The sequence below is a fragment of the Mobula birostris genome, chromosome 26, assembly GCF_030028105.1.
Source record: "Mobula birostris isolate sMobBir1 chromosome 26, sMobBir1.hap1, whole genome shotgun sequence".
Lineage (NCBI taxonomy): Eukaryota > Metazoa > Chordata > Chondrichthyes > Myliobatiformes > Myliobatidae > Mobula > Mobula birostris.
In genome coordinates this window covers 4,079,982-4,107,175 of record NC_092395.1, presented here as the reverse complement: position 1 = coordinate 4,107,175, position 27,194 = coordinate 4,079,982, and the positions used below count along the sequence as shown (strand labels likewise).

At 42.0% G+C, this 27,194-nt stretch overlaps 1 protein-coding gene across 5 annotated transcripts in view; it reads right to left on the bottom strand.

Moving 5' to 3' along the window:
• Positions 1-27,194, bottom strand: part of nfic (nuclear factor I/C) — a 494,946-nt gene that overhangs the window by 415,722 nt on the left and 52,030 nt on the right. For all 5 annotated transcript variants that reach the window (XM_072243879.1, XM_072243881.1, XM_072243880.1 and 2 more), the window contains exon 2: positions 12,803-13,334. In XM_072243879.1, coding sequence (XP_072099980.1) covers positions 12,803-13,334 — 532 coding nt within the window. The remainder of the gene's footprint in view (positions 1-12,802; positions 13,335-27,194) is intronic.

The window sequence follows — 27,194 nt, the reverse complement described above, 5'->3', positions numbered from 1 at the left end:
TAATTTTTCCCTTCCCCCTTGCCTCTTCTTCATTTCCCCCCTCTGGCGTCTTACCTCTTCTCTTCACCTCCCCACAGTTCCCCTCCTCCTTCCCTTTGTCCCATGGTCCACTCTCCTCTCCTATCAAATTCCTTCTTCTCCAGCCCTTCGGTCTTTTCCAATTACCACCTCTCAGCTTCTCACTTCATCCCCCACCCCTTCCTTATCCACAGGCTTCACCTATCACCTTCTAGCTTGTCCACCTTCCCCTCCCCTCACTTTCTTATTCTGGTATCTTGCCCCTCCCTTTCCAGTCCTGATGTAGGGTCTCTGCCCAAAATGTTGACTGTTTACTCATTTCTATAGATGCTGCCTGAGACCTGTTTGAGTTCCTCTAGCATTTTCTGTGTGTTGCTCTGCACCGTTCTATGTTCTATGTAATTAGATCCAAGGTCCCAAGGAAGGTCTGGTCAGTTGCAACAGTTCAATGCTACTATAGCTGTGGGATGAGTCCCAGGAACCTCTGTCATTCAAGTCCATCTGCCCGAGTTGTGAATGAGTTTAATCTTTAATGAAAACCGATGGAATGATCCCACATTGGGCAAGTTCAAGCTAGCACTTGGCTCCCCACACTCTGACATTCTCAATTCCAGAGACAAGACCTTCCTGACCTTCATGCTTTGGATTCTGCCAGGAAATTAGCTGATCCTGCATAGGAAGTATTAAAAATACAGAGCAAGAGAGTTTGGGATTAGAAAAAAGTAAAAACAGAAGTACTCAACTCTAGAACCTACCAGACAATTCATACTTTCCCTGAACCAAAATATTTATCCAACTCTGAGAAACTGCAGGTGGAGATTAACACATCTTATTTCCAGGACTGTGTCCAATCATCCACTCCAGTAAAAGGAAAGCTTCAAGTGCCAAAGCATTTTTTTTCCAGAAGCATTTCACAGTCTGAGGATTAACTATTAACCCACAGCTGGCAGGTTGTAACCAGTCAGTTAGCAGAGACGTAATCATATAAAGAGATTTCACAAAACTATCCACAATACTGAAGCCATATATGAAAAGGATCCGAACTTTAGGAAAGTAATGTCAAGCTGCTTCCATTACTTGAGGCTTTGGAGAGGGTGCAGAAGAGGTTTACCAGGATGCTGCCTTGATTAGAGGGAATGTGCTATCTAATGAGAGGTTGGATAAACTTGCGTTGTTTTCTCTGGAGCGGCAGAGGCTAAGGGGAGGGTTATTTGACTATGAGAAGCATAGATAGGGAGACAGTACTTTTCTTCTCAGGGTTGAAATCTCAAATACCAGAGGGCATGCATTTAAGGTGAGAGGGGGAAAATTCAAAGGAGACGCGAGGAAAAAGTTTTTTTTTACACAGAGAGTGGCGGGTGTCTAGAATGCACTGTCTGAGGTGGCAGAAACATTACAGACTTTTAAGAGACATTTGGATAGGCACATGAATGTGAGGCAAATGGAAAGGTGTGGACATTGTGTAGGCAGAAAGGATTAGTTTAGTTGGCCATTTGATTACTAATTTAATTAGTTTGACACAGCATTTTGGGCTGAAGGGCCTGTTACTGTTCTATTTTTATTCATTTATGGGATGTGGGAGTCGTCAGCTAAGCTAGCATTTATTGCCCATCCCAAGTTGCCCTTGAGAAGGTGTTCTATGTTCTACATACTCTGCATCATTGCTTTATAATGCTAAGCTTGAAAGTTATGTATAAGTTATGTTAATTTTAGTTTATGCTAACTTACATGTGAAGATCAGAATTCATCCTGATGAAAGGTGTCGGCCTAAAACATTGACTGTTTAGTCCTCTCCAAAGATGCTGCCTGAACTGCTGAGTTCCTCCAGCAGAGAGCCATGGAAAAGTACAGCACAGAAACGGGCCCTTTGGCCCATCTAGTCCATGCCAAAACCAATTAAACAGCTTACTCCCATCATCCTGCACTGGAACCATAGCCCTCCATACCCCTACCATCCATGTACCTCTTCAAACTTTACTTAAATGTTGAAATCAAGCTCGCATGCACCACTTGTGCTGGCAGCTCATTCCACATTCTCACAACCCTCTGAGTGAAGAAGTTTCCCCTCATGTTCCCCTTCTCACCTTTCACCCATGACCTGTAGTTGTAGTCCCACCCAGCCCCAGTTGGAAAAAGCCTGCTTGCATTTACCCTCTTCTATATTCCAAAGAATAAAGTCCTAACTCAGGTCTTCCAGAACCAGCAACATCCTTGTAAATTTTTTCTGTACTCTTTCAACCTTATTTACATCTTTCCTGTAGGTAGGTGACCAAAAGTGCACACAGCACTCTAAATTAGGCCTCACCAATGTCTTATACAACTTCAACATAACATCCCATCTCCTACACTCAATACTTTGACTTATGAAGATCAATGTGCCAAATGCTTTCTTTGCAACCCTATTTTGTGTGTGTTACTCTGGGTTTGCAGCATCTGCAGAATCTCCTGTGTTTATGTGTGTAATGCTTTGTTTGTCTGTCCTGTACAGTACTGCAGCCGCAACAGGCTAATTGTCATAGTACTTATGCACTCTGAATGTATACCTATGGTATCTATAAACTTGGTTCCCACCAACATCTTCATTTTGTTTCTTGGCATTTTCAACTGCATTGATTTACTGTATATCATGTTTTTTGATGAAAAAATACTCTCTACTTATTGTTCTGTACACAAATATAACAAATGTCATCATATGTTATTTTCCTGTTTCACTAAAACCACTGGCATCCGTTCCCTGACCTCCATTAATCTAAAACAGGGGGTTCCCAACCTCTTTTATGCCATGGACCAAATACCACTAAGCAAGGGGTCCATAGATCCCAGTTGGAACTCAGTATAACACTCACAAAATGCTGGAGGTACTCAACGTGGTCAGGCAGCATCTACAGAGAGGAATAAACAGTCGATATTTCAGACCCAGAACCTTCACCAGGAGCTCAGTGGGTCAGGCAGCATCTACGGAGAGGAATGAACAGTCAACTCTCAGGCCAAGACCCTTCCTCAAGAATTCAGTGGGTCAGGTAACATCTATGGCGGGAAGTGAGACGGTCAATGTCTCGGGTCAAGACCCTTCATCAGGACTGATAAATTTTGATTTGCTCCACTTTATTGGTGGAATGAGTTAACATCATCACAGAAAATATGAGGAGTAAACAGAAGAGATTCTGCAGATATGGAAATTAGCATTCCCTCTAGCTTTTGTTTAACATCTCCAAGAACCAACCATTGCTTTGAGTAGGAAATATTTACATGGCCCGAAAATTACGTGGCACTTTAAACGTTTAAATGTTAAGAAAATTCTAGCTGCAGGACATCAAAGGCTATGTGTAGGGGAACATTTCTGTCACTGCATGACTGCAGACCTGTGCAGCTTAGAGGAAACAGTGCGGGAGTTCTGGAGCAGCACACACAAAATGCTGGAGGAACTGAGAAGGTCAGGCAGCATCTATGGAGGGGAATAAACAGTTGACATTTTGGGCCAAGACTCTTCATCAGGACTGGAAAGGAAGAGAGAAGATGCCAGAATAAAAAGGTAGGGAAGAGGAAGGAGAACAAGCTAGAAGGTGACAGGCGAAGTCAGGTGAGTGGGGGAGGAAGTAAGAAGCTAGGAGGTGATAAGTGGAAAAGGTGAAGGGCTGGAGAATGGACTATGGGAGAAAGGGAAGCAGGAGGGGCACCAGGGTGAGGCGTAGATCTTATGCCCCTCTGAGTCTCCTTCACCATTCAATATGATTATTTTCATCTAAACTCACTTGCTTGTTCCAGCTTTCTCCCCATATCCTTTCACCACTCTGCAGAAATTAATAAAACTAGGCTAAGGAACAGGCTGGTGTTCACATCACTGCTCGGCAAGGTTTACTGAACCCTGCGTTGAACTGAGGCTACAGCCTGCAACTAATGGTCTCCTGAATCGGCTCCACTGATAAGTGGCTTTGTGGCTCTGGGCTCACTTTTGTGAACTTCAGTTCTTAATATTACTTGCTTATTTTTATTGTTTGCACAATTTGTATTTTTTCTGCACATTGAGCACTAAATGACCTTTTGTTTAATAATTTCTATTGGATTTCTTTGTTTTGCGTCTGCCTGTAAGGAGACAAACCTCAAGGTTGTCCATAGTATACATACTTTGATAATAAATGTACTTTGAACTTCGAAATGTTGAGCTTTGAATACAGTAAACTTCATTTGCTATTTGTGTTTGCAAACCTTGATGTCATCAATACTAATCCATGCATCAATAACAAATAAAAATAATGTTATTTATTTATTGATTGATTGATTGATTTAGAGAAACAGTGCAGAACAGGGTCTCCCTGCTCACTGAGCCGCACCAACTAGCAACCCACCTATTTTTATTCCCTAGCCTAATCACGGGACAATTTACAATGACCAATTAACCTACTATCTGGTATGCCTTTTTAACTGTGGGAATAAACCAGAGCACCTGGAGACAACCCACACGGTTCATGGGCAGAACCAAGAAACTCCTTACTGACACACCAGAATTGAATTCTAAACTCCAGAACAACTTAAGCTGTAATAGTCATGTTAACCACTACACCACCAAGGCACCCACTGAAAATTACTGGATTTACAATGGATAGAATCATTTTAGCTTCTAAGAGAGAGGCCCCGGTTAGTTGTACAAAGATTTCTCAAGTCAAAAATAGCTTGGAAATGCTGAGTTATTTTCTTTAGAACTTTGGTATCTGATCTGAAGATAATTCAAAAGCAACAGATGAGTAATGCCTTGTACTCTTAATATTCAGCTGTAATTGTGAATCATTCAGTACACTGCTGCCTTTTTACCATTTTTATTGATGCTTATGAAATAGTGAATAAATATATATTATGAATTTGGCTTGTGACAGTTCTAAGATGTGATTTGATGTCCTACCTGGGAAGGCAGTGTAAAAATGGTGCATTAAATCTACTGTGCAGTATTCTTAAAGTTGTCATTGCTGGAGTTCCAAAAATTGTCATAGCTGGGGCGGGGAGGGCAGTGGTAGTGGGAAATATGTTCCCACTACCTATTAAATGCTCCCAATGGCGTGCACCTCAAATAGCCCCTGACAACCTAGTCCAGCCCTTCGCCTTCACGTATGGCTTAGCTACTACGCCTGTTTCTACTGGCAGAGGGTGGTGAATCTATGGAATTTGTTGCCACAGGTGGCTGTAGATGCCAAGTCATTGGGTACACTTAAGGTAGAGCTGATTGGTTGACGATGAGCCAGGGTGTGAAAGGTTATGAGAAGAAGGCAGGAGAAGGGGCAAAGGTGGATTGCTGGCACCTAAAACCAGTTGTTTCAGGCAGGTGGAACTCATCTGCTGTGACTGTCAGGTCATCTAGGAGAAGGAAAACTTTGATCTCAAACCTCTGCTGCCTTGCGGTTATACCCACTCATGGGGAAGGCTTCAGGAGTAAACCATGAGGGAAAATTTGGAGCTGGGGTCCCTAAGGCAGTCCTATGTCAAGCTCAATACTGACTGGCAACTCCTGTGATGCTGCTGGTGCCAAATTGTATCAGTCTCTGCCGTTCCTTTGGATTCATCAGCTGCGTGGAGAGGGGGAGCCTGCTGCATGGGCAATAGCTTGCTCTCCGTATCGTACTGGCCTGGCTTTCAATACACATCGACAGCTAGGATACAACATCCATGGTCGACCTCAACCAACAGAGGGTCTCGAGCAGTGTACTGTGATTGGGTAATTGATAATTTGGTCCATGTAACATCTGCAAGTGTAGACTATCTAAAAAAGGTACATCCTCTGAATGGTGGGGTGCAAAAGTCAGATGATTCATTAGGTTGTGAAACCACTGAAAGAGAAAATAGGATCAAAAACAATACTTGAATCAGCTGACTGGAATTAACTGTATGATAACAATTCACACTGTGGCTCTAGCTCTCCTGAAGTCCAGACAATTGACATTTGCTGAACCACACACACTGTCAAGAGATTAGTTTGAAAGGTTTCCCAATACTTTGGCAGCACTTTTGGGTTCTCAGAAAACCATGACTCATAGCAAGCTTCTATCACTACTCAGCTCATTGGTTACACACTCAGTGGCAACTATACTATACCTGTTCTCCCACATGGTCTCCTGCTGCTGTAGCCCATCTCCTTCAAGGTTCGACATGTTGTGCATTCAGAGTTGCTCTCACTGTTGTAACGTGTGGTTATTTGAGTTACTGTCGCCTTCCTGTCAGCTTGAACCAGTCTGGCCATTCTCCTCCGACCTCTCTCATTAACAAGGCGTTTTCACCCACAGAACTGCCTCTCACTGGATGGGTTTTGTTTTTCGCACCATTCTCTGTGAACACTAGAGTTTGCTGTGTGTAAAATGCCCAGGGGATCAGCAGTTTCTGAGATACAGTACACCATCAATCATTCCACAGCCAAAGTCACTTACATCATATTTCTTCCCAAATCTGATGTTTAGTCTGAACAACAACTGAACCTCTTGACCATGTCTGCATGCTTTTATACATTGAGTTGCTGCACATGATTGATTGGCTGATATTTGCATAAATGAACAAGTGTACGAGTATACCTAATAAAGTGGCCACTGAGCGTACTCTATCTGTTAACACATGGGATAGGCATACCAATAACCTGAATCACAGGGGTAAGGATTTTGCTACACAGAGTGGTGGATTCATGGAAGACCCTACCAGGAGCATTGGTAGAAACATGTACATTAGAGACATTTAAGATGAGATGCACATGGATGATAGAAACATAGAGGATTATGAGGGAGGGAAGGGTTAGATTGATTTTGCAGTTGGTTAGAAGATCAACAAAACATCATGGGCCAAATAGCCTGTACTGTGCTATTGGATTCTATATTGTATGTTTAAGGAATTATCTCGAAAAGGCAGCATCTGTCATTAAGGCGAATGAGGGGTGATCTCATGTTGAAAGACCTCGATAGAGTGGATGTGGAGAGGATGTTTCCAATAGTGGAGGAGTCTGGGGCCAGAGGTCACAACTGCAGAATTGAGGGACATCTATTTAGAACAGAGGTGTGGGGCAATTTCTTTCGGCAGAGGGTGGTGAATCTGTGGAAGTCGTTGCCACAGGCGGCTGTGGAGGCCAAGTCATTGGGTGCACTTAAGGCAGAGGCTGATAGGTTGATGATGAGTCAGGGTGTGAAAGGTTATGGGGAGAAGACAGGAGAATAGGGTTAAGAGGGAAATTGATCAGCCATTATGAAATGGTGAAGCAGACTCGATTAGCCAAATTGTTTAATTCCGCTCCTAGGTCTTAGTCTTAATGACCCCCATCACCCAGGACATGCTCTCTTCTCATTTCAATGCACTGCTGCCACAAAACAACATATTTCACAAACCAGTGATATTAATCTGTTTCTGATTCTGATTCAATGTTTTTACACAGTAAAATAATTCTAGAAGCATAATTTTGATGGCTTTGCTGTGTGCATTACAGATTGTGTGCAAGTCATAGACAATGTTCAGACAGTTTCTCAATCTGCTGTTTTCAGTGCACCTTCAGGAAATGGCCTGTATAACACACCCTTCCTTAAATTCATATCACAAGTGATGGAATAACATTCTTCAGTCTTCACACTACCAGCTGCTGATTCTACAGACACTGAAGGTTAAAGAAACTATCAGAGCAGGCAAATGATAAAATAGGAACCATTTGAGTAATTTAATGAATAGTGCCCAGTGCCCATAGCAAGAGTGCGCAGTCCTATTGACCTACACCCGGACCACTGCCCGCCATACCCGTCCCATCCATCTGCCTATCCAAATTTCTCTTAAATGTTGAAATTGAACCCACATCTACCACTTCTGTTGGCAGTGTCAAGTTCCTGGGTGTCCATATCTCTGAAGATCTATCCTGGGTCCAACATATTGATGCAATTACAAAGAAAGCATGGCAGCAGCTATATTGCATTAGGAGTCACCAGAAACTCCAGCAAATTTCTACAGGTGTACCATGGAGAGCATTCTAACTGGTTGCATCACCGTCTGGTATGGAGGGGCCACGGCACAGGTTTAAAGAAGCTGCTGAAAGTTGTAAAGTCAGCCAACTCTATCATGGACACTAGCCTCCCCCGCATCCAGGACATCTTCAAAAGGCGGCATTTGTCATTAATGACTCCCATCACCCAGGACATCACAAACAAGAGAAAATCTGCAGATGCTAGAAATCCAAGCAACACACACACACACGATGTTAGAGGAACTCAGCAGGCTAAGGAGCATCTATGGAAAAGAGCATGGTCAACGTTTCAGGCCAAGGCCCTTCATCAGGAATGAAGAAAAATGGGGGGGGGGGGGGATGAAGTAAAGAGCTGGTGAAAGAGTTGTTTGGTACAAGAGGTAACAGGGCTGGAGAAGGGGGAGTCTGATAGGACAGGACAGAAAACCATGGAAGAAAGAAAAGGGGAGGAGCCTGTGAATGCCTGCACGAAAATGGATCTCAGGGCTGTACTGTACATGGTGACATACAGTATATGTATCTTGTTAATAAATTTACTTTGAACTTTAACTTATCTCAATCGCCTTGAATGTAGAGAAAGTTGAAATAGTAAAATACACATTTTTTTACCAAGTGATTCAGAAGTTGGTAAAATGAACACACAGTTAAATTTTTGACAGGCTGCATGAAGCAAGGCTGTTTTTGAGAAGCACTGCGTGGGAGTACGTGATACGATTTAATATAATGTTAATGAAATAAATTCATAGCTGTACCACAACCTCCTCCTTTGTCATCACTTCTCTCCATGCAAAGCATGCTGTCTGTTGGCTTGTACTCTAGATAACAGGAATTGGAAACAAGCATTAGTAATACAACGTTTCAGTTGATGAGCTTTGCTAATGGACGTTACGTATTGTAGTTTTATACTGGTTGTGAGCTGACTCTCCCATCTGCTAATTATTTCAGCTGTGACAACTTTCTCAAACAATGATTGTAGGGCCACTCAATTTTAATTTAACCAGAACTTTTACTTTTGGACTAAGCCCAGGCTCAATTATCTCAATTTGGCTTCTGAGTCGCACATTGAACATCAAACAGCATAGTACAGGCCCTTCGGCCCACAATGTTGTGCCTACCTTTTAACCTACTCCAAAGATCAATCTAACCATATCAACCTACCCTCAATCACTCTAATGTATCAATCTACCCTCAATTACTTTACCATATCAATCTACCCTCAATCACTCAAACAAATCAATCTACCCTGAATCACTCTAATGTATCAATCTACCCTCAATCACTCTAATATATCAACCTACCTGCAATCACTCTAACATCTCAATCTAACCCTCAATCACTCTAACAAGTCAATCTAACCCTTCCCTCCCCCATAACACTCTGTTGTTCTTTCATCTATGTGCTATACATTGAGTTTCTCTCCCAGTAAGTAGAGAGGATAATTCTGGAATTTGAATACATGTTGGCTCTCAGTTGAGTGCACACTACCTGTGGAACTGGGTTTTATAGAACAGAACTTTATTGTCATTGTTCAAGACAATGAGATTGCAGTGCTGCTCCAGTCCGTGCAAAACAGATATTTACAATGCATGTATTAGGGCTTAATTTTTTAAAAAATTCCCATATTTACATGCAACAAGTGACTTCAATAGTCCATAACATTCAAAGGCCATTGGCATGCCGGGGTGAGCTTTATTCAGCTGCAGAATGCCCTCGAGAAGAAACTGTTTTTCAGCCTTACTGTCTTGGCTAAGGTGTTTCTGTATCTCCTACCAGATGGCAGGAGATTGAACAGACAGTGTCCAGGATGGGATGGGTCTTTAATGATGTTACAAGTGCGCTGTAGGCATCGAGACTTGTAGATTGTCTTTAGGTCCAGAAGTTGAGTCCCAATGATGTGCTGAGCCATCCTAATCACCCATGGGAGTGCTTTGTGATATGTCTTGCTGCAGCTAGAGTACCACACGGTCATTCTGTATGTCAGTATGCTTTCTATCGCACATCAATAAAAGCAGGGCACAATTTTTGGGGCAGCTCCCTCCTCTGATTAAGGAAAAGGAAATGGGTGCTCTAACATCAGAACCATGTACGGATGTGGATCCTGTTGAAGATGAAAGAAGTTACAGAGAACGATGTTCTGGATAAGGAGACGTGTGCAGGTAGGTAAGTACAAGGGGAACTCTATCACGGTTATGGCAGCAGTGAGATGGGGTGAGTCTTCCCAAAACATTATTTTTATATTTCTCTGAAGGCAAACCCATAGTGCTCTAGTCTCTTTATACGTAATCTGAAGTATTACTTCTCCAGTTTTTACCAGATGGTGAAAACATTTTTAAAATGTCAAAAATCAAGATTGTACAGCATGTTGTATCTTAAATAAAGAACACCATTTTCTTTGTAAACCATAAACTGCAGAATTATGAATTCCATTCACCTGTACACTAGGGTTAATTACAATCAAAGACTTCATTTTTTTTTCTTCATTTACTTCATCTAAATAGGTTTATACATGAACAGTAAATAAACATGAACTTATATTCTTCCTCAACAAGACAAAATACTACAGTGTGTTGCTTTACGTGAAAGTTCAGTCCAAAATTGCACATCACGCCCTCTGCAAAATAGCTTAGTTGTGACACAAGAAACCACAGATGCTGGAAGGTCTTAGTCACAGGAATTCTATAGAAAATGAATTGAATTCACTGTGGTATCTGGCTATTGCCACACAGCGAATCCAATATACAGTGGATTCTGGTTAGTTGGGACACATCAGGATAAATACATTTTGGTCCAGTTAGGTGAAGTTTCATAGAAATAGTGAAAAAGGTTTTAAAAAATACCATTAAGCTGAATAACAATTATGTATTTAAATGAAATATAGAACAAATCAGAACACAGCCTGTACTATTACAGTACTATAAAACTGGTTGTTATCGATGGAGGAAATCATCTAGTGTATGCTGCCATGTTCTTTTGATTGACTGTAAATGAACAAAATCAGTGTAGATAATGGCTGCCTTCTTTGCTTTCCTGCATGAAGTAATGTCAAAAATCACTGATTTTTAATTAGACGACCATCGGCCCAAGTAAATTAAATAACACAAACACACACAACTGATGCCACAGTTTGCTTTAAGTACAGTGCAGTATCTAACAGGTACACAAGTCCACACAACTAATTCTAATTAGAAGCCGTTCAGCAACCCTCTGCTGTCCAAATTAAGCAAATAAATGAAAGGAATCCCGGCTATTTCCTCGATTAGTTTTTGTTCTTTTATTTATTTTTATTTCAAGACAAAGTGAGGAAGGGGCTCTCCTGGCCCTTCGAGCGTCACTGCCAGCATTCCCCAATTTAACCCTAACCTAATCACTCAATAACTTACCTTTAACCTCATAACTTGGATGTCCTTAGACTGTGGGAGGAAACCAGAGCACCTGGAGGAAGCTCACACATTCCACAGGGAGAACGTACAAGCTTCTTACAGGGGACGCCAGTATTGAACTCTGACACTCTGAGCTGTAATATTGTCACGCTAACCGCTATGTTACCATGGCACTCAAAACACTTCTTTAAGTGTTGTCTCAAATAAGCAGCTGCCCAATTAACTAGAATCCACTGTATTTTCTATAGAAATACTGAGGACTATGAAGGTCTGCTACAACCTTCCAGCATCTTGTGTCCTGAAACACAAGTGTCCTTTCTGACTCAGATCAAAATGGAAAATCACCTAGCAGCATAAATGAGGCTTTTGATAAATCTGTGTGTGAACAAAATGGACATTGTCTCGTTGACCTCTGCATGTGATACGTACTTCACTCACAGGACTGAGAAGCCGTTATTTGCGTCCAGTTAATGCAGTCCCACTGGGTTTGAGGGGGCAGGCTCAACAGGAACACAAGGTTCCAGGAAAGCAGTCCTCCATCGAAATAGCTCACACTCACGGGAAAAACAAAATCACATTTTCTTTTTCAATTCTATTTAACAGCACTAAGCAAGAGATTATTGCTGTCGATATCAGATGGACTTGTAATGCATTTCAGGTCTCTACTTTAACAAAAACATTAGCCTGCCTATATTAAATATAGTAGCCTTAATCCTAAAACACTTGCTATGAAATGTTATCTGAGATTGTGTGTTGGTGATGATAATTTGATGATGATAGTGGAATTTACATAATTATCCCTGCTTGCTGGCTGTAGTGTTGACAAAAGATGGAGAACACTTCAGTATGAACAAGTACATAATTTTGAGAATTATGAAAATTTGTTGTTCAGAGGCCCTCCCCTCCGTTGGTTGGGATCGACCACAGATGTTACATCACAGCACTCTGCTTGGTATGTAGGCCAGGGCATTTGATGGTAATGTTTTCAAATAACATTATATGCCAGCTGGTGATGCTGATGATAAAAAGTAATTAACAAAATGTACGATTAAAGACATAGAAACAGACTTGGATTGAAATATTTTAAATTACCAACCTGTAAAATCACAACATTAGAAGCCAAACTAACTTTTCATGGCAAAAGTGAGACAGTTTTTCATCAAGTCCTTGATACTATAAAACAGTCTGTTACTAGAAGAAGCCGTTTTCTCTGAATATAACAATGGGATTATATCAGTTTTGGCCTTGTCTGTTATTTCTGTGGATACACACGCCCAGTATAAGGCATACACATTACATACAACACACAAAATCATTGGGATCAACTTTTCAAAACTCGTGACCTTTGCAAAAGGAAATTTTACAAGTTTTCGAAATATCTGCAGCGGGGAAAGAAATAAGTTAATCCTTCAAACGTGATCATGAAGTCACTTACCTCTTTCTTGGACAAAGTACGCCAAGTACAAATCAAGTTCCTTAACTGAAACACTTATATGATGGGGCTGCACACACAGCATTGGGTGACTACATTGCTGGGACTTCAGCAGGCGCTCTCCATCAGTACTTTCCAAAGGGATCCCTTTAAACAGGATCACCATCACCAGATCCAATCTCCAAACTTTATCCGCTTGTCGTAAACAATCTATGCGCCTTATTTTGCCTTTCTGGTCCGGGTTGGAGAGCACACAACAGGGAGCCTTCTTCCCTGTGATTGTCAGCACAAAATCCTCACGGTACTCCGGACGAATGTCCTTACGCAGCTTCGCCAGCAGCCTTGAGGCCCACTTCTGTTTCACCTCCGCTTTCTCGCTCAGCAGCTCATCTTTCACTGCTCTTTCTTCATCCTTTGTCATCCGCTTCTCGTGCTTCTTGAAGTACTTTCGCTTCCGAGCTTGCAGGTTGAACCATGTGTAGGCAAATGCTCGGACGTGTGGAAGAAGTGCCTCAATGAATGGGTGAAATTCATCCTGGTAAGAGATAACAAAGTTTCAGAGGATGTGGTTAATGGCATTGAACACCATCCCTGTGTTTATCATGGCAGGTTATCACCTCAACAAAAAGAGTTTTATTTTTAAAAATTTTATTTAGAGATGGGCGCCACAGTAACGCAGCAGTTAGTGTGCATTATTACAGCTCAGGATGTCAGAGTTCAAAGTTCAATTCCAATGTCATCTGTAAGGAATCTGAGCATCCTCCCTGTGCAATGCATGGGTTTCCTCCAGGTGCTCCAGTTTCCTCCCACAGTCCTTCCTTCTCATAGTCATACTGGTTAGTGGGGTAATTGGTCATTATAAATTGTCCCATCATTGGGCTAGGTTTAAATAGGCTGGTTGCTGGGCAGCTAGAAGGGCCTATTCCACACTTATACTTTATTGTCGCCAAACAATTGGTACTAGAACGTACAATCATCACAGCGATATTTGATTCTGTGCTTCCCACTCCCTAGATTACAAATATTAAATATTAAAAATATTGAAAATAGTAAAAATTAGTAAATATTAAAAATTTAAATTATAAATCATAAATAGAAAACAGAAAAATGGGAAGTAAGATAGTGCAGAAAAACCGAGAGGCAGGTCCGGATATTTGGAGGGTATGGCCCAGATCCGGGTCAGGATCCGTTCAGCAGTCTTATCACAGTTCCCAAATCTGGCCGTACGAGTCTTCAAGCTCCTGAGCCTTCTCCCGGAGAAGGTACACTGTATCTCAATCAATCAGTCGATAGATAGATGGATACATACATGCATGGAATAGGTTCTTCCAGTCCTTTCAGTCCCATCGCCAGCAGCCCCCGATTTAACCCAAGACTAATCATGAGACAATTTACAATGACCAATTAACCTATCAACCAGTACGTCTTTGGACTGTGGGAGAAAACTGGAACACCCGGAGGAAACCCATGCATTGCACAGGAGAACGTACCAACTCCTTACAGAGGATACCCGGATTGAACTCCAATCTCCGATGCCGCGAGCTGTAATTGCGTAGAGCTAACTGCTACGTTACCATGGTGCCCAAAGACAAAGACTTTCAAAGAGTTACACAGACATCAGTAAAATTCTTTGACTGAAAAGGTGGTAGCGACGCATAGTGGTTAGGGCAATGCTGCTACAGCGTCAGTGACTCGGGTTCAGTTCCCATCGCTACCTGTAAGGAGTTTGTACGTTCTCCCCGTGCCTGTGTAGGCTCTGTCCGGGTGCTCCGCTTTCCTGGTAGATCACATGGGTCTAACTGGGTGGCACACACTCGTTGGACTGGAAGTGCCTGTTGCCATGCTCTAGCTCTCAATAAATCAATTAAAATAACTAAAGCTCTTGCAGGTACTTGCCATTAATCAAGAACTGTATCATTAACATGTTGTAACAGCATCATACCTCAACATTGTGAAGTGAAAAGTGCTTCTTTGCAAAACCAGCAGCACTTATCTATCTCCTGAGTGTCAAAGAAACATAGAAACATAGAAAATAGGTGCAGGAGTAGGCCATTCGGCCCTTCGAGCCTGCATTGCCATTCAGTATGATCATGGCTGATCATCCAACTCAGAACCCTGCACCAGCCTTCCCTCCATACCCCCTGATCCCTTTAGCCACAAGGGCCATATCTAACTCCCTCTTAAATATAGCCAATGAACTGGCCTCAACTGTTTCCTGTGGCAGAGAATTCCACAGATTCACCACTCTCTGTGTGAAGAAGTTTTTCCTAATCTCGGTCCTAAAAGGCTTCCCCTTTATCCTCAAACTGTGACCCCTCGTTCTGGACTTCCTCAACATCGGGAACAATCTTCCTGCATCTAGCCTGTCCAATCCCTTTAGGATTTTATATGTTTCAATCAGATCCCCCCTCAATCTTCTAAATTCCAACGAGTATAAGCCTAGTTCATCCAGTCTTTCATCATATGAAAGTCCTGCCATCCCAGGAATCAATCTGGTGAACTTTCTTTGTACTCCCTCTATGGCAAGGATGTCTTTCCTCAGATTAGGGGACCAAAACTGCACACAATACTCCAGGTGTGGTCTCACCAAGGCCTTGTACAACTGCAGTAGTACCTCCCTGCTCCTGTACTCGAATCCTCTTGCTATAAATGCCAGCATACCATTCGCCTTTTTCACCGCCTGCTGTACCTGTATGCCCACTTTCAATGACTGGTGTATAATGATACCCAAGTCTCCTTGCACCTCCCCTTTTCCTAATCGGCCACCATTCAGATAATAATCTGTTTTCCTGTTTTTGCCACCAAAGTGGATAACCTCACATTTATCCACATTAATTGCATCTGCCATGAATTTGCCCACTCACCTAACCTATCTAAGTCACCCTGCATCCTCTTAGCATCCTCCTCACAGCTAACACTGTCGCCCAGCTTTGTGTCATCCGCAAACTTGGAGATGCTGCATTTAATTCCCTCATCCAAGTCATTAATATATATTGTAAACAACTGGGATCCCAGCACTGAGCCTTGCGGTACCCCACTAGTCACTGCCTGCCATTCTGAAAAGGTCCCATTTATTCTCTTTGCTTCCTGTCTGCCAACCAACTCTCTATTCACATCAAGAACAGTGCAGCCAAGGAACTGGCCATTCGGCCCACGGTCTCTGTGCTTGACCATGATGCCAAATTAAACTAAACCTATTTACTCACACCTGATCGGTATCTCTCCATTCACCGTATGAAGGAATACAGGGAGAAAGCAGGAGACTGGGGCTGAGAGGAAAATTGAATCAGCCATGATGAAATAGCAGAGCAGATTCAACAGGCCAAATGGCTTAATTCTGCTCCTATTTCTTACGGTCTTATTTTCATGTGCCTGTCTAAAGACCTCTTAAACATAGACACAGAACACCACAGCACAGAAGCTGTCCTTCAGCCTATCTAGTCCATGCCAAACTATTATATTGTCAAGCCCTGGACCATAGCCATCCATACCCCTATACCATCCAAACAGGAGACTGAATCTGTATTGCACTGTACTGCACCCACATATATTTATTTATCTGTTGTTTATTTATTGTGAGACAGCGTGGAATAAGCCCTTTTGGCCCTCAATCCACCGATTTAACCCTGGCGTAATCACAGAACAATTTACAATGACCAATTAACCTACCAACCAGTAGGACTTTGGACTGTGGGAGGAAACCTACACAGTCAAAGGGAAAGCGTTCAAGCTCCTTACAGGCAGTGGTGGGAATTGAACCCAGGTCACCTGTACGTTAAAGCACTGTGATCACCACTGCACTACAGTGCCGCCCTCACAGTAGTTGAGGTTAGGGTAATATGTTTAGCGTTAGTGAGTTGTGGGTGTGCTATGCTGATGCCAGAAGTGTGGCTACACTTTCAGACTGCCCAGCACAATCCTTGCTGATTTGACTTGACACAAATGATGTATGTTTTCATGCATGTGTCACGAATGAAGCTAAACTAATCTGATACTTGGAGAAGGTCAGTTTTTAGGCCAGCATTCGCTGAAAGTTTCCGAGCATTTCCATCACCTTGGGTTCACAGGGTTTATCTGCCATGTCGTGAGCCTTTCCTGGGCAGTAATGTCAATGGCCTTTCGAATTACAGAATGCCTGTTTGGGATCTAGCAAAGTAACACATTGGTTATCAAAACAAATGATCCTCTGCACGTGCTGACTGCATTCTGCATCTGGCAATGTTTAACTGGTTCCAGTCTCTTAAATAAAGAGAAAAACTACTTAACTGTGTCTGCCCTGTGACATCAGATATGTGTTTTCTGTAGAATCATCATCAGCATGTATGATGTGAGCGATCACGGTCTTTCCATGACAGTGATTGTTCTTGGCAAATTTTTCTACAGAAGTGGTTTGCCATTGTCTTTTTCTGGGCAATGACTTTACAAGGAAGGTGACCCCAGCCATTATCAACACTCTTCAGAGATTGTCTGCCTGGTGTCAGTGGTCACATAACCAGGACTTGTGATATACTCCAGCTGCTCATATGACCATCCACCACCTGCTCCCATGGAGTCACATGACCCTGATTGGGCACTAAGCAGGTACTACACCTTGTCCCAGGGTGAAATGCAGGCTAGCGGAGGGAAGGAGTGCCTTACACCTCCTTTGGTAGAGACGTATCTCCAACCCACCATGCTAAATATAGAACAGACTTATCAAATCAAACCTGCATTTCGTCCACACAACACTGAATAAATGGCTTAATATGAGGTTATTTTTGATTGATTCATATATGGTCTAAAACATATTCTGTTTATGACAACTTTTTTCCTTTTCATAATCAGTGATCCACCTCGGTCTCTTAAGGTTGGCATAGTCAGGAAGAGATGGTAGGGGGATAAGCTCCCACTACTTAATCAACACTCCCAATGGCGTGCATCTCAACTAGCCTCTGATAACCAAGTTAAGTTCCTGGCCTTCACATGTGTCTTAACTACTAAGCCTGGCAAAACCATTTTTACCGACAGGACAAGTGGCAAAGGTGGGTTACTGGCGCTGTAAAACATGCTGCTCTGGGCAGACGGGGCTCATCAGCCATAGTTGGCAGCTCATCTAGAGGAAGGAAAACCCTGATCTCAAACCTCCATTGCTTTGCAACTCTACACACTCGTGCGAAGGACTTCAGGTGTAAACCCCCAGAAAAAATCCGGAGCTGGAGTCCCTAAGGCAGTCCTACGTTGAGTTCAACACTGACTGACTACATCAGACTCTGCTGTTCCTTTGGGTTCATCAGTTGGGTGGAGAGGGGCAGCCTGCTACATACACGGGTAATAGTTTGCTCTCCACATCTCCCCTGGCCACAACAACAACACAAACACAAAAGGCACGTCAGCCAGTAGTCAGGGTGACTCAAAATCTCTGAGCTAATTTTGATTTTGCCCGCTGCTTAGGTTTATACAAGAACTGTGCAGGCAGACAGGGTGATCCTCAATCACATGCACAGCAGGAACAGTCAAAAAATTTACAGCTCATTACTTTAATAAATCATTTACTCATCTAACTATATACAACTGGGCACAATATATTTTGTAAACAGTTCAAATATTGGACAGACACAACAGCTGATGAAAATAGTTTAAAACAAATTTTGTTCTGACATTTCCTTATTGTGTAAATAGAGCACTTTGTGTTCCTGGATAAAACAAATATTCATAATAAACTTAAAAATTGTCATTTGAAGATATGTAAGGAGTAACTAACTTGCTGGGTGACATTACTTTGGTATCTATAAACACATAGTGTACAGTGACAACATGAGTAGAAATCTACACTCAGTGGCCACTTCATTAATGCAAATATGTAATCAGCCAATCATGTGGCAGCAACTCAATACATAAAAGCATGCAGACATGGACAAGAAGTTCAGTTGTTCAGATCAAACATCAGAATGAGGGAGAAATGTGACCTAAGTGACTTTGACCATGGAATGATTGTTGGTGCCAGACGGGGTGGTTTGAGTATCTCAGAAACCGTTGATCTCCCGGGATTTCCACACTCAACAGTCTCTAGAGTTTAGAAACAGGATGTGACAAACAAAAACATACAGACAGCAGCAGGTATGTGGGCAGAAACATTGTGTTAATGAGAGAGGTCAGAGGAAGATAGCCAGACTGGTTCAAGCTGATAGGAAGGAGATAGCAACTCAAATAAACACGTGTTACAACAGTGGTGTGTAGAAGAACGTCTCTGAATGCACAACACGTTGAACCTTTAAATAGAGGCGCTTCAGTAGTAGAAGACCGTGAACGTACACTTAGTGGCCACTTTATAAGGTACAGAAGGTATCTGATAAAGTTGTACACAGAGTGTATACGTGATATTTAACCTTACAGGCTCAACTGAAACAGATGTAGAGTATGTTTACCAAAACATCAGCAAAAGCCTGCATATCCATGGCATGTTGAAAGCTAAAAGGAAAATCCTCAGGTGCACCAGAAGCAATGGCAAAGAAGGGAAAAAAGAGAGTTTAGAAAGGGTGCAGAAGGGATTTAGCAGGATGAAACCTACCAAATTTTGAAAGGCCTGGGTAGAGTGGACATGGAGAGGATGTTTCCTATAGTGGGTTAGTCTGGGGTCAGAGGGCACAAACTCCCAAAAGAAAGATGTCCCTTTACAACAGAGATGAGGAAGGATTTCTTTGGCCTAAGAGTGGTGAATCAGTGGAATTCATTGCCACTGATAGCTATAGAGGCTAAATCATTTGGTATATTTGAAGCAGAAGTTGATAGATTCTTAATGCCCCGTAGAGGCAGATATATTAAGTCCATTTAAGAGACTCTTAGATAGGCACATGAATGAGAGAAAAATGAAGGGCGATGTAGGAAGGAAAGGGTAGATTGATCTTAGAGTAGGTTACAAGTTCAGCACAATATCATGGCGTGAAAGGTCGATAGTGTGTTGTAGTATCTATGCTCTGTGAGGTGAAAGGAGGCATCAACTGAAAATGGAGAGACTGAAAACTGTAGTTGACCAGCAATGTTTCCTCTAGTTTTTTTTCACAGCTGCATGGACCAACCATTGCTCTGAGCAGGAAACTCTTAAAGTGCTGCACAGTTTTCAGCCTCAGTGTTACGTTCTATAATATGCACATCAAAGTAATACAAACCACTGCTCATAACACAAGTAAACAATGTCAGGCAGTCAAACTAACTGACAGGCACAATGGCAAAAATAAAATGTGTTGACTAGATGGTGTTGGCATTCAGCAGGCTGGTGATTTATTAACAATGAGCTACTAACTTCCATTCTGTGTTTATTGTTACAATTTTAACAGTGTTGTAACTTGAAACATTTACAATGTAAATACACTGAAGCACTAAAATGTTTCAAGGTAAAGGCTGTGGTAAACTTTCTTATTATTGAGAAAGTTTATGGATTATATTTATTAACACAATTAATTATAGGGTATTTCATGAAATATTAACAGATTTCATAATGTTAACAGATTTCTGCAGAGATCATAAATCATAAATATTAACAGATTTCTGTAATGTTAATATAATTTAAAAGTTATATTAACATAATTTCAAAATTATATTAGCATAACTTCAAAATTATATTAACATTACAGAAAAGAAAAGTCCAGTGCACAGCAACAAAGGCTATGCTCACAGAAGCATTTCATTTACTGCGAAGCCATGTACCCGTGCAGCTTAGAGGGAACAGTGTCAACCAGGTACATTTTAAATGCAGTCCTGAGGCAGTGGTGGCAAGTAAGCTGAAGAAAGAAATTGCACAGAGATGGGCCTCAGTGTCTGTCGGAAAGAACATTGATGGTTGAGCAAAATGGTTTGGGATTCTGTAAAACGTAACACTAGGAGGAACTGAACTCAAGAACGGCTGTGGGGCTTGAATAAACTGCAAAAATAATTGAGAGGGTATATAGGACCTAATATTGAAGGTGATCAACTTGATTTCATATTTCTGGAGGACTGGGAGTCGGTGCAAAGCAAGAATTATGGGTAACGCAAACTAGGTGCAGAATGGACAGAGAGGTCACCAAAGGAACCAAAGTTAACAGAGGGTGGTAGATCTTCTACAAGTCACATAAGGCTTGGGATCTACTTTGCTGTAACAAATAATGGGTTGAGAGCATCGATGGAAGGTAGGGTCAGTTACAGCCAGAGATGGGCAGCTTTATAGAATTAAGAATAATAAACGGATGTATACATTGCATACATTTCTCTGACATTAAATTGGACCTTTGAACCTTTGACCAAAGAGCATGATGGGGAAATTGGGAGGCCAGAAATTCAGCTCAGTACTAAACCAACAGTGTGGTTCAACTGAAAACTATGTTTAGGGAAGAGGAGGGGGGGTGGGGCAGTAATCTGTACCAATCGGATCAATCTATGGCCTGAAATAAAGAGAATGTTTCCCACTTAACCAAGAGAAAAGCTGGGAACCAGGGAAGCTTCTTCACTCAGCTGGTGATAGGAGTGTGGAATGAGCTACCAGTGCAGGTGGTGAACTTGGGGTTAACTTTAACACGCAAGAGAAATTTGGATAAGTTCATGGATGAGAAGGGTATGGAGGGCTATGGTCCAGGTGTGGGTTGATGGAACTAAGCAGATTAATGGTTTGACCCAGACTAGATAGGCTGAAGGGCCTGTTTCTGTGCTGTAGTGTTCTATGGCTCTATGACTCATAACGTCTTCATCAGTCACCACATACTGTGGAAGCAAATTACATTCAGCCTAGAGGAACCCCTAAGAGTGATCTGAGACAGTAGATGAAGTGAATAGGAAAGGCCAATCTCTCAGAGCCAGGATTAATATGACGAGAACTTAATGCTACATAAGGAAAAACTGCAAATCAAAATATGGCATAGTGGCTGGTAAAACCCTGATCACGCCAACAAAACAGTTTTATTAATACACTGTGGGTCACACTCTTAAATCAGGGGATCCTAAACCTCTTTATGCCATGGACCCTGACCATTAACCGAGGGGTCCGTGTATCCCAGGTTGGGAACCCCCTTCTAAATGTATGTCAATATTCTGTATGCAAATTTAACAAATTAAAATTACTGAAAACCAAAAAAGGAAATTAGAAATTTAACGAAAGAATAAAATTATGATAAGAAGTCTCTCCGATGGTTTCACAAACTCAGTGCTAGTGTGGCTACCCACCTGTGGCTATAAAAAACCAATCAAAGACATCTGAGCTGCAAAAGATACAGTATCCTGTATGAAATAAATTCCCCAAGCTATATCTGGGTGCAGCAGTCAAACAGATTTTTACTTAATATGTGTGGGGAGACAACACGACAAATCTACAAGGCGAATAATCAAAGATGGTTCACTGAATTATGAAATGCAGTGATCAAGCATTAAACAATGCTCAGATATCATTCCGAATAAATACAAACAAATATTGATCCTTAGTCCAACTGTATTTCGCCTAACTTCAAAGTTCAAAGTAAATTTATTATCAAATTCTGTCTATGTCACAATATGTAGAGCAGGATCAGAATCGGGTTTAATATCACTGGCGTATGTTATGAAATTTGTTGTTTTGTGGCAGCAGTACAATACAGTACATACTAACAGAAAAAAGTGCGAATTACAGTAAGTATACATATTGAATAGTTAAATTAAATAATTAGTGTAAAAGAGGGGTGGTGTTCATGGGTTTAATGTCCAATCAGAAATCTGATGGCAGCGGGGAAGAAGCCGTTCCTAAATCATTGAGTGTGTGCCTTCAGGATCTTGTACCTCCTTCCTGATGGTACCAAGGAAAACAAGGCATGACCTGGGTGATGGGGGTCCTTAATGATGGATGCCAGCTTTTTAAGACATCACTTCTTGAAGATATCCTGGATTCTACAGAGTCTGGTGCCCATGATGGAGTTGCTTCAATGGGCCGAATGGCCTAATTCTGCTCCTATGTTTTATGGTTTTCTACTACCTTGAGATTCATTTTCTTGCTGGCATTATTAGAATTAATGAAAAACTATACAGAAACAAAGACTGAGAATCTAACAATGTACAACACACATAAAATGCTGGAGAACTCAGCAAGATCAGGCAGCAGCTTAGGAAATGAACAAACAGTCAACATTTTGGACCAAGGCTCTTCTTCAGGACTGGAAAGGAAAAGGGAAGGTAACGGAAAATAAGACATATTGTCAAATAAAATAAACAATCCTGAGAACATGAGTGTAGAGTTCTTGAAAGTGAGTCTGCAGGTTGTGGAGTCAGCTTAGAGTTGAGCTGAGTGAAGTTATCCTGATAGTTGAAGGGACCTAACTGTTGGAGAACCTGCTGGTGAAGCCAAAGGCTCCTAACTGAGTGTTGATAGCAGCAAGAAGAGAGCATGGCCTTTATGGTGAGGGTCCTTGATGATGGATACTGCTCTCCTCTGGCAGCACCCTTGTCGATATGCCCAAAGGTGGAGAGATGCTGAGAGACATGGCCAAGGCTGGACTTCAGGAGTTTAGGAGGCTTAATGGCACCTAACAGCCACTCCTTTGCTTGCATCTTTGGAATCAGCACTATTTCCATCTTTAATATCTTTATTTTTCCCATTCGGGGTACTTTTGAAGATCCAGACCTGGAGTTACATGCTGACTATGGATCTTTGCAGGAATGGGACCCGCTCTCAGGGTTTCACGACTGCCTGTTATTTGGCACGCCAAGAGCTCAGCCTACGAGCTTGGCTCGTCTTCAAAGGGCCGAGATCTCGTGGTCAGTGTCCAGGCAGGAGATCAATGTGTCATGGGAGATGGAAGATCCCTGGCTGTGTGCCTAGAGACCCAAGATCTTTGGGCACAGAGCTTGAAAAAAGTGATGCAACGGACTTTTAACATCGTAAACCAGCGAGTTGTTTGTTATGTCTCCCCTCTCACTGTGAAACAGAGACTTCTCTTTCTCTCTTATTAGGGAGAGAGAGAGAGCCTGTGGTATGTCGAATACCGGGTGAACAAGTAGTCCTTGGAGCACTGCAAGTCTGTGTCTTTGCTGTTGCTTTGCTCACGCTTGAGTGCTCGTTGGCAGGGGCCGATGCTTTTTTTTTTGCAGTGGGAGAGATCGTTGCTTGCTGCTGCTTACGTGCAGGAGGGAGGAGAGCTGGGGGGGGGGGGGGGTGGATTTTGGTGTCCTAACATTTAATTGTTATTCATTCTTTGGGGGCATTCTTCTGTTTTCATGGATGGTTGCGAAGAAAAAGCATTTCAGGATGTATATTGTATACATTTCTCTGACATTAAATGTACCTTTGAATCCTTTGAAACCTTTGGAAACAGAGGATTATCACACTCAGCCCTCACCAGACAGGTAGACGTGATGTTGCTTTTGCATGATACTGTGACTTGATAAGTATTAAAGCAAAATTTGACATGATATGAAGAAGAGAGTTTTTGGAACAGTGTTTCCTTTGCAGTGGAGAAGAAGAATTAATTTGATATAAAACGGAGACCATAAGACATAGGAGCAGATTTAGACCATTTCGCCTGTTGAGTCTGCTGCACTATTTCATCATGGCTGATCCCAGATCGCATTCAACCTCATGCACCTGCCTTCTCATCATATCTCTTGACGCCTGGACCAATCAGGAATCTATCAACTTCCGCTTTAAATATACCCACGGACTTGGCCTCTACCACAGTCTGTGGCAGAGCATTCCACAGATTCATCACTCTTTGGGTAAAAAAAATCCCTCCTTACTTCTATTCGAAATTTGAAATTTTGAGGCTGTGCCCTCTAGTTCTGGATATCCCCACCATAGGAAACATCCTCTCTACATCCACTGTATCTAGTCCTTTCAATGCTCAATAGGTTTCAATGAGAACCCCATGCATCCTTCTAAATTCCAGTGGTACAGACCCAAAACTGCCAGAAGCTCTTCATATGTTAACCCCTTCATCACCAGAGTCATCCTCATGAACCTCCTCTGGACTCTCTCCAATGACAACACATCCTTTCTGAGATAAGGGTCTCAAAACTGTTGACAATACTCCAAGTGCGGCCTGACTAGTGTCTTATAAAGTCTCAGCATTATCTCCTTGTTTTTATATTCTATTCCCCTTGAAATAAATGCCAATATTACATTTGCCTTCTTTACCACAGACTCAATCTGTAAATTATTCTTCTGGGAGTCTTGCACGAGGACTCCCAAGTCCCTCTGCTCTCTGATGTTTGAATTTTCTCAACATTGAGATAATAGTCTGCACTATTGTTCCTTTTACCGAAATGTATTATCATACTTTCCCAACACTGTATTCTATCTGCCACTTTTTTGCCCATTCTTTCAATTTGTCTAAGTCTTGCTGCAATCACATTGCCTCCTCAGCACTACCTCCCCCCCCACAGTCATCGTATTATCCGCAAATTTTGCCACAAAGCCATCAATTCTACTATCTAAATCATTGACAAACGATGTGAAAAGTAACGGTCCCAATACTGACCCCTGAGGAACACCACTAGTCACTGGCAGCCAACCAGAAGAAGCTCCCTTTATTCCCACTCACTGCCTCCTGCCTGTCAGCCATTCCTCTGTCCATGCCAATGTATTCCCTGTTACACTATAGGATTTATCTTGTTAAGCAGCCTCATGTGAGACACCTTATCAAACGTCTTCTGAAAGTCTAAGTAAATGTCATCCATTATCTCTCCTTTGTCCATCCTACTTGTTACATCCTCGAAGAATTCTGACAGATTTGACAGGCAAGATTTCCCTTCATGGAAACCATGCCGACTTTGACTTATTTTATCATTAGTCTCCAAGTACCACGAAACCTCATCCTTAATAACGGACTCCAATACTTTCCCAACCACTGAGGTTAGGTTAATAGGCCTATAATTTCCTCTCTTTTGTCTTCCTTCCTCATTAAAGAGCAGGGTGACATTTGCAGTTTTCCAGTTCTCCAGGACCATACCAGAATCAAGTGATTCTTTAAAGAGCATGACTAATGCATCCGTTATCTCTTCAGCAACCTCTCTCAGAACTCTGAGATGTAGTCCATTTGGCCCAGGTGACCTATCCACCTTAAGACCTTTCAGTTTGCTTGCATTTTTTCCTTTGTAATAGCAATGACATTCACTCCTGCTCCCTGACACTCATTTTTCCAGTGGTCCAATATCAACTCTCACCTCCCTTTCATTCTTTATATAACTGAAAAATCTTTTAGCATCCTGCTTATCCTCCTTTATATTATTGGCTAGTTTTTCCTCATATTTCATCTTTTCCCTTCTTATAGCTTTTTTAGTTGCCTTTAGTTGGATTTTTAAAGCTCCCCAATTATCCAACTTCCCACTCACTTTTTCTACATTTTATGCCCTTTCCTTGGCTTTTATGCAGTCCTTAACTTCTTTTGTCACCCATGGTTGCCTACTCCTGTCATTTGAGGACTTCTTCTTCTGAGGGACATATCTATCCTGTGCCTTACGAACTATTCCCAGAAATTTCAGCCATTTCTGCTCTGCCGCATCCCCGCCAGTATCCTCCTCCAATCCACCTGGGAAAGCTCCTCTCACGTGCCTCTGTGTATATATAGGCATCCATTAGTCTCGTGAAACCATGGATTTGCACCTTGGAAGGTTTCCAGGGCACAGGCCTGGGCAAGGTTGTATGGAAGACCGGCAGTTGCCCATGCAAGTCTCCCCTCTCCACGCCACTGATGTTGTCCACGGGAAGGGCACTAGGGCAGATACAGCTTGGCACCGCAGAGAAATGTGTGGTTAAGTGCCTTGCTCAAGGACACAACACGCTGCCTCAGCTGAGGCTCGAACTAGCGACCTTCAGATCACTAAACCGACGCCTTAACCACTTGGCCACGCGCCAACACCGCATGCCTCTGTAATTCCCTTTATTCCACTGCGATACTGATACATATGACTATGCTTCTCCCTCTCAATTTCCAATAATAATTCAATCATATTTTGATCATTGCCTCCTAAGGATTCCTTTACATAAAGCTAACTAATAAAATTTGGGCTATTACACAATACCCAATCTAAGATAGCTTTCCCCGAATAAGCACAAGCACAAGCTGCTCTAAAAACCATCTCGAAGATGTTCAACAAATTCCTTCTCTTGCAATCCGAAACCAACCTGATTTTCCCAATCCCCTTGCATATTGAAGTCCCTCATTACAATTGTGTCATTACCCTTATTGCATGCCTTTTCCAGCTCTCTTTGCAATCTCAACCTCACATCTTGGCTACTATTTGGAGGCTTATATATGATTTCCATAACTTTTTTTTTTACTTTTGCAGATTCTTAATTCCACCCACAAAGATTCGACATTCTCTGACCCTATTTCACCTCTTTCTAAAGATGTAATTCCGTCTCATACTAACAGAGCCACACCACGGCCTCTGCCTGTCTTTTCGATACAAAGTATATTCTTTGATG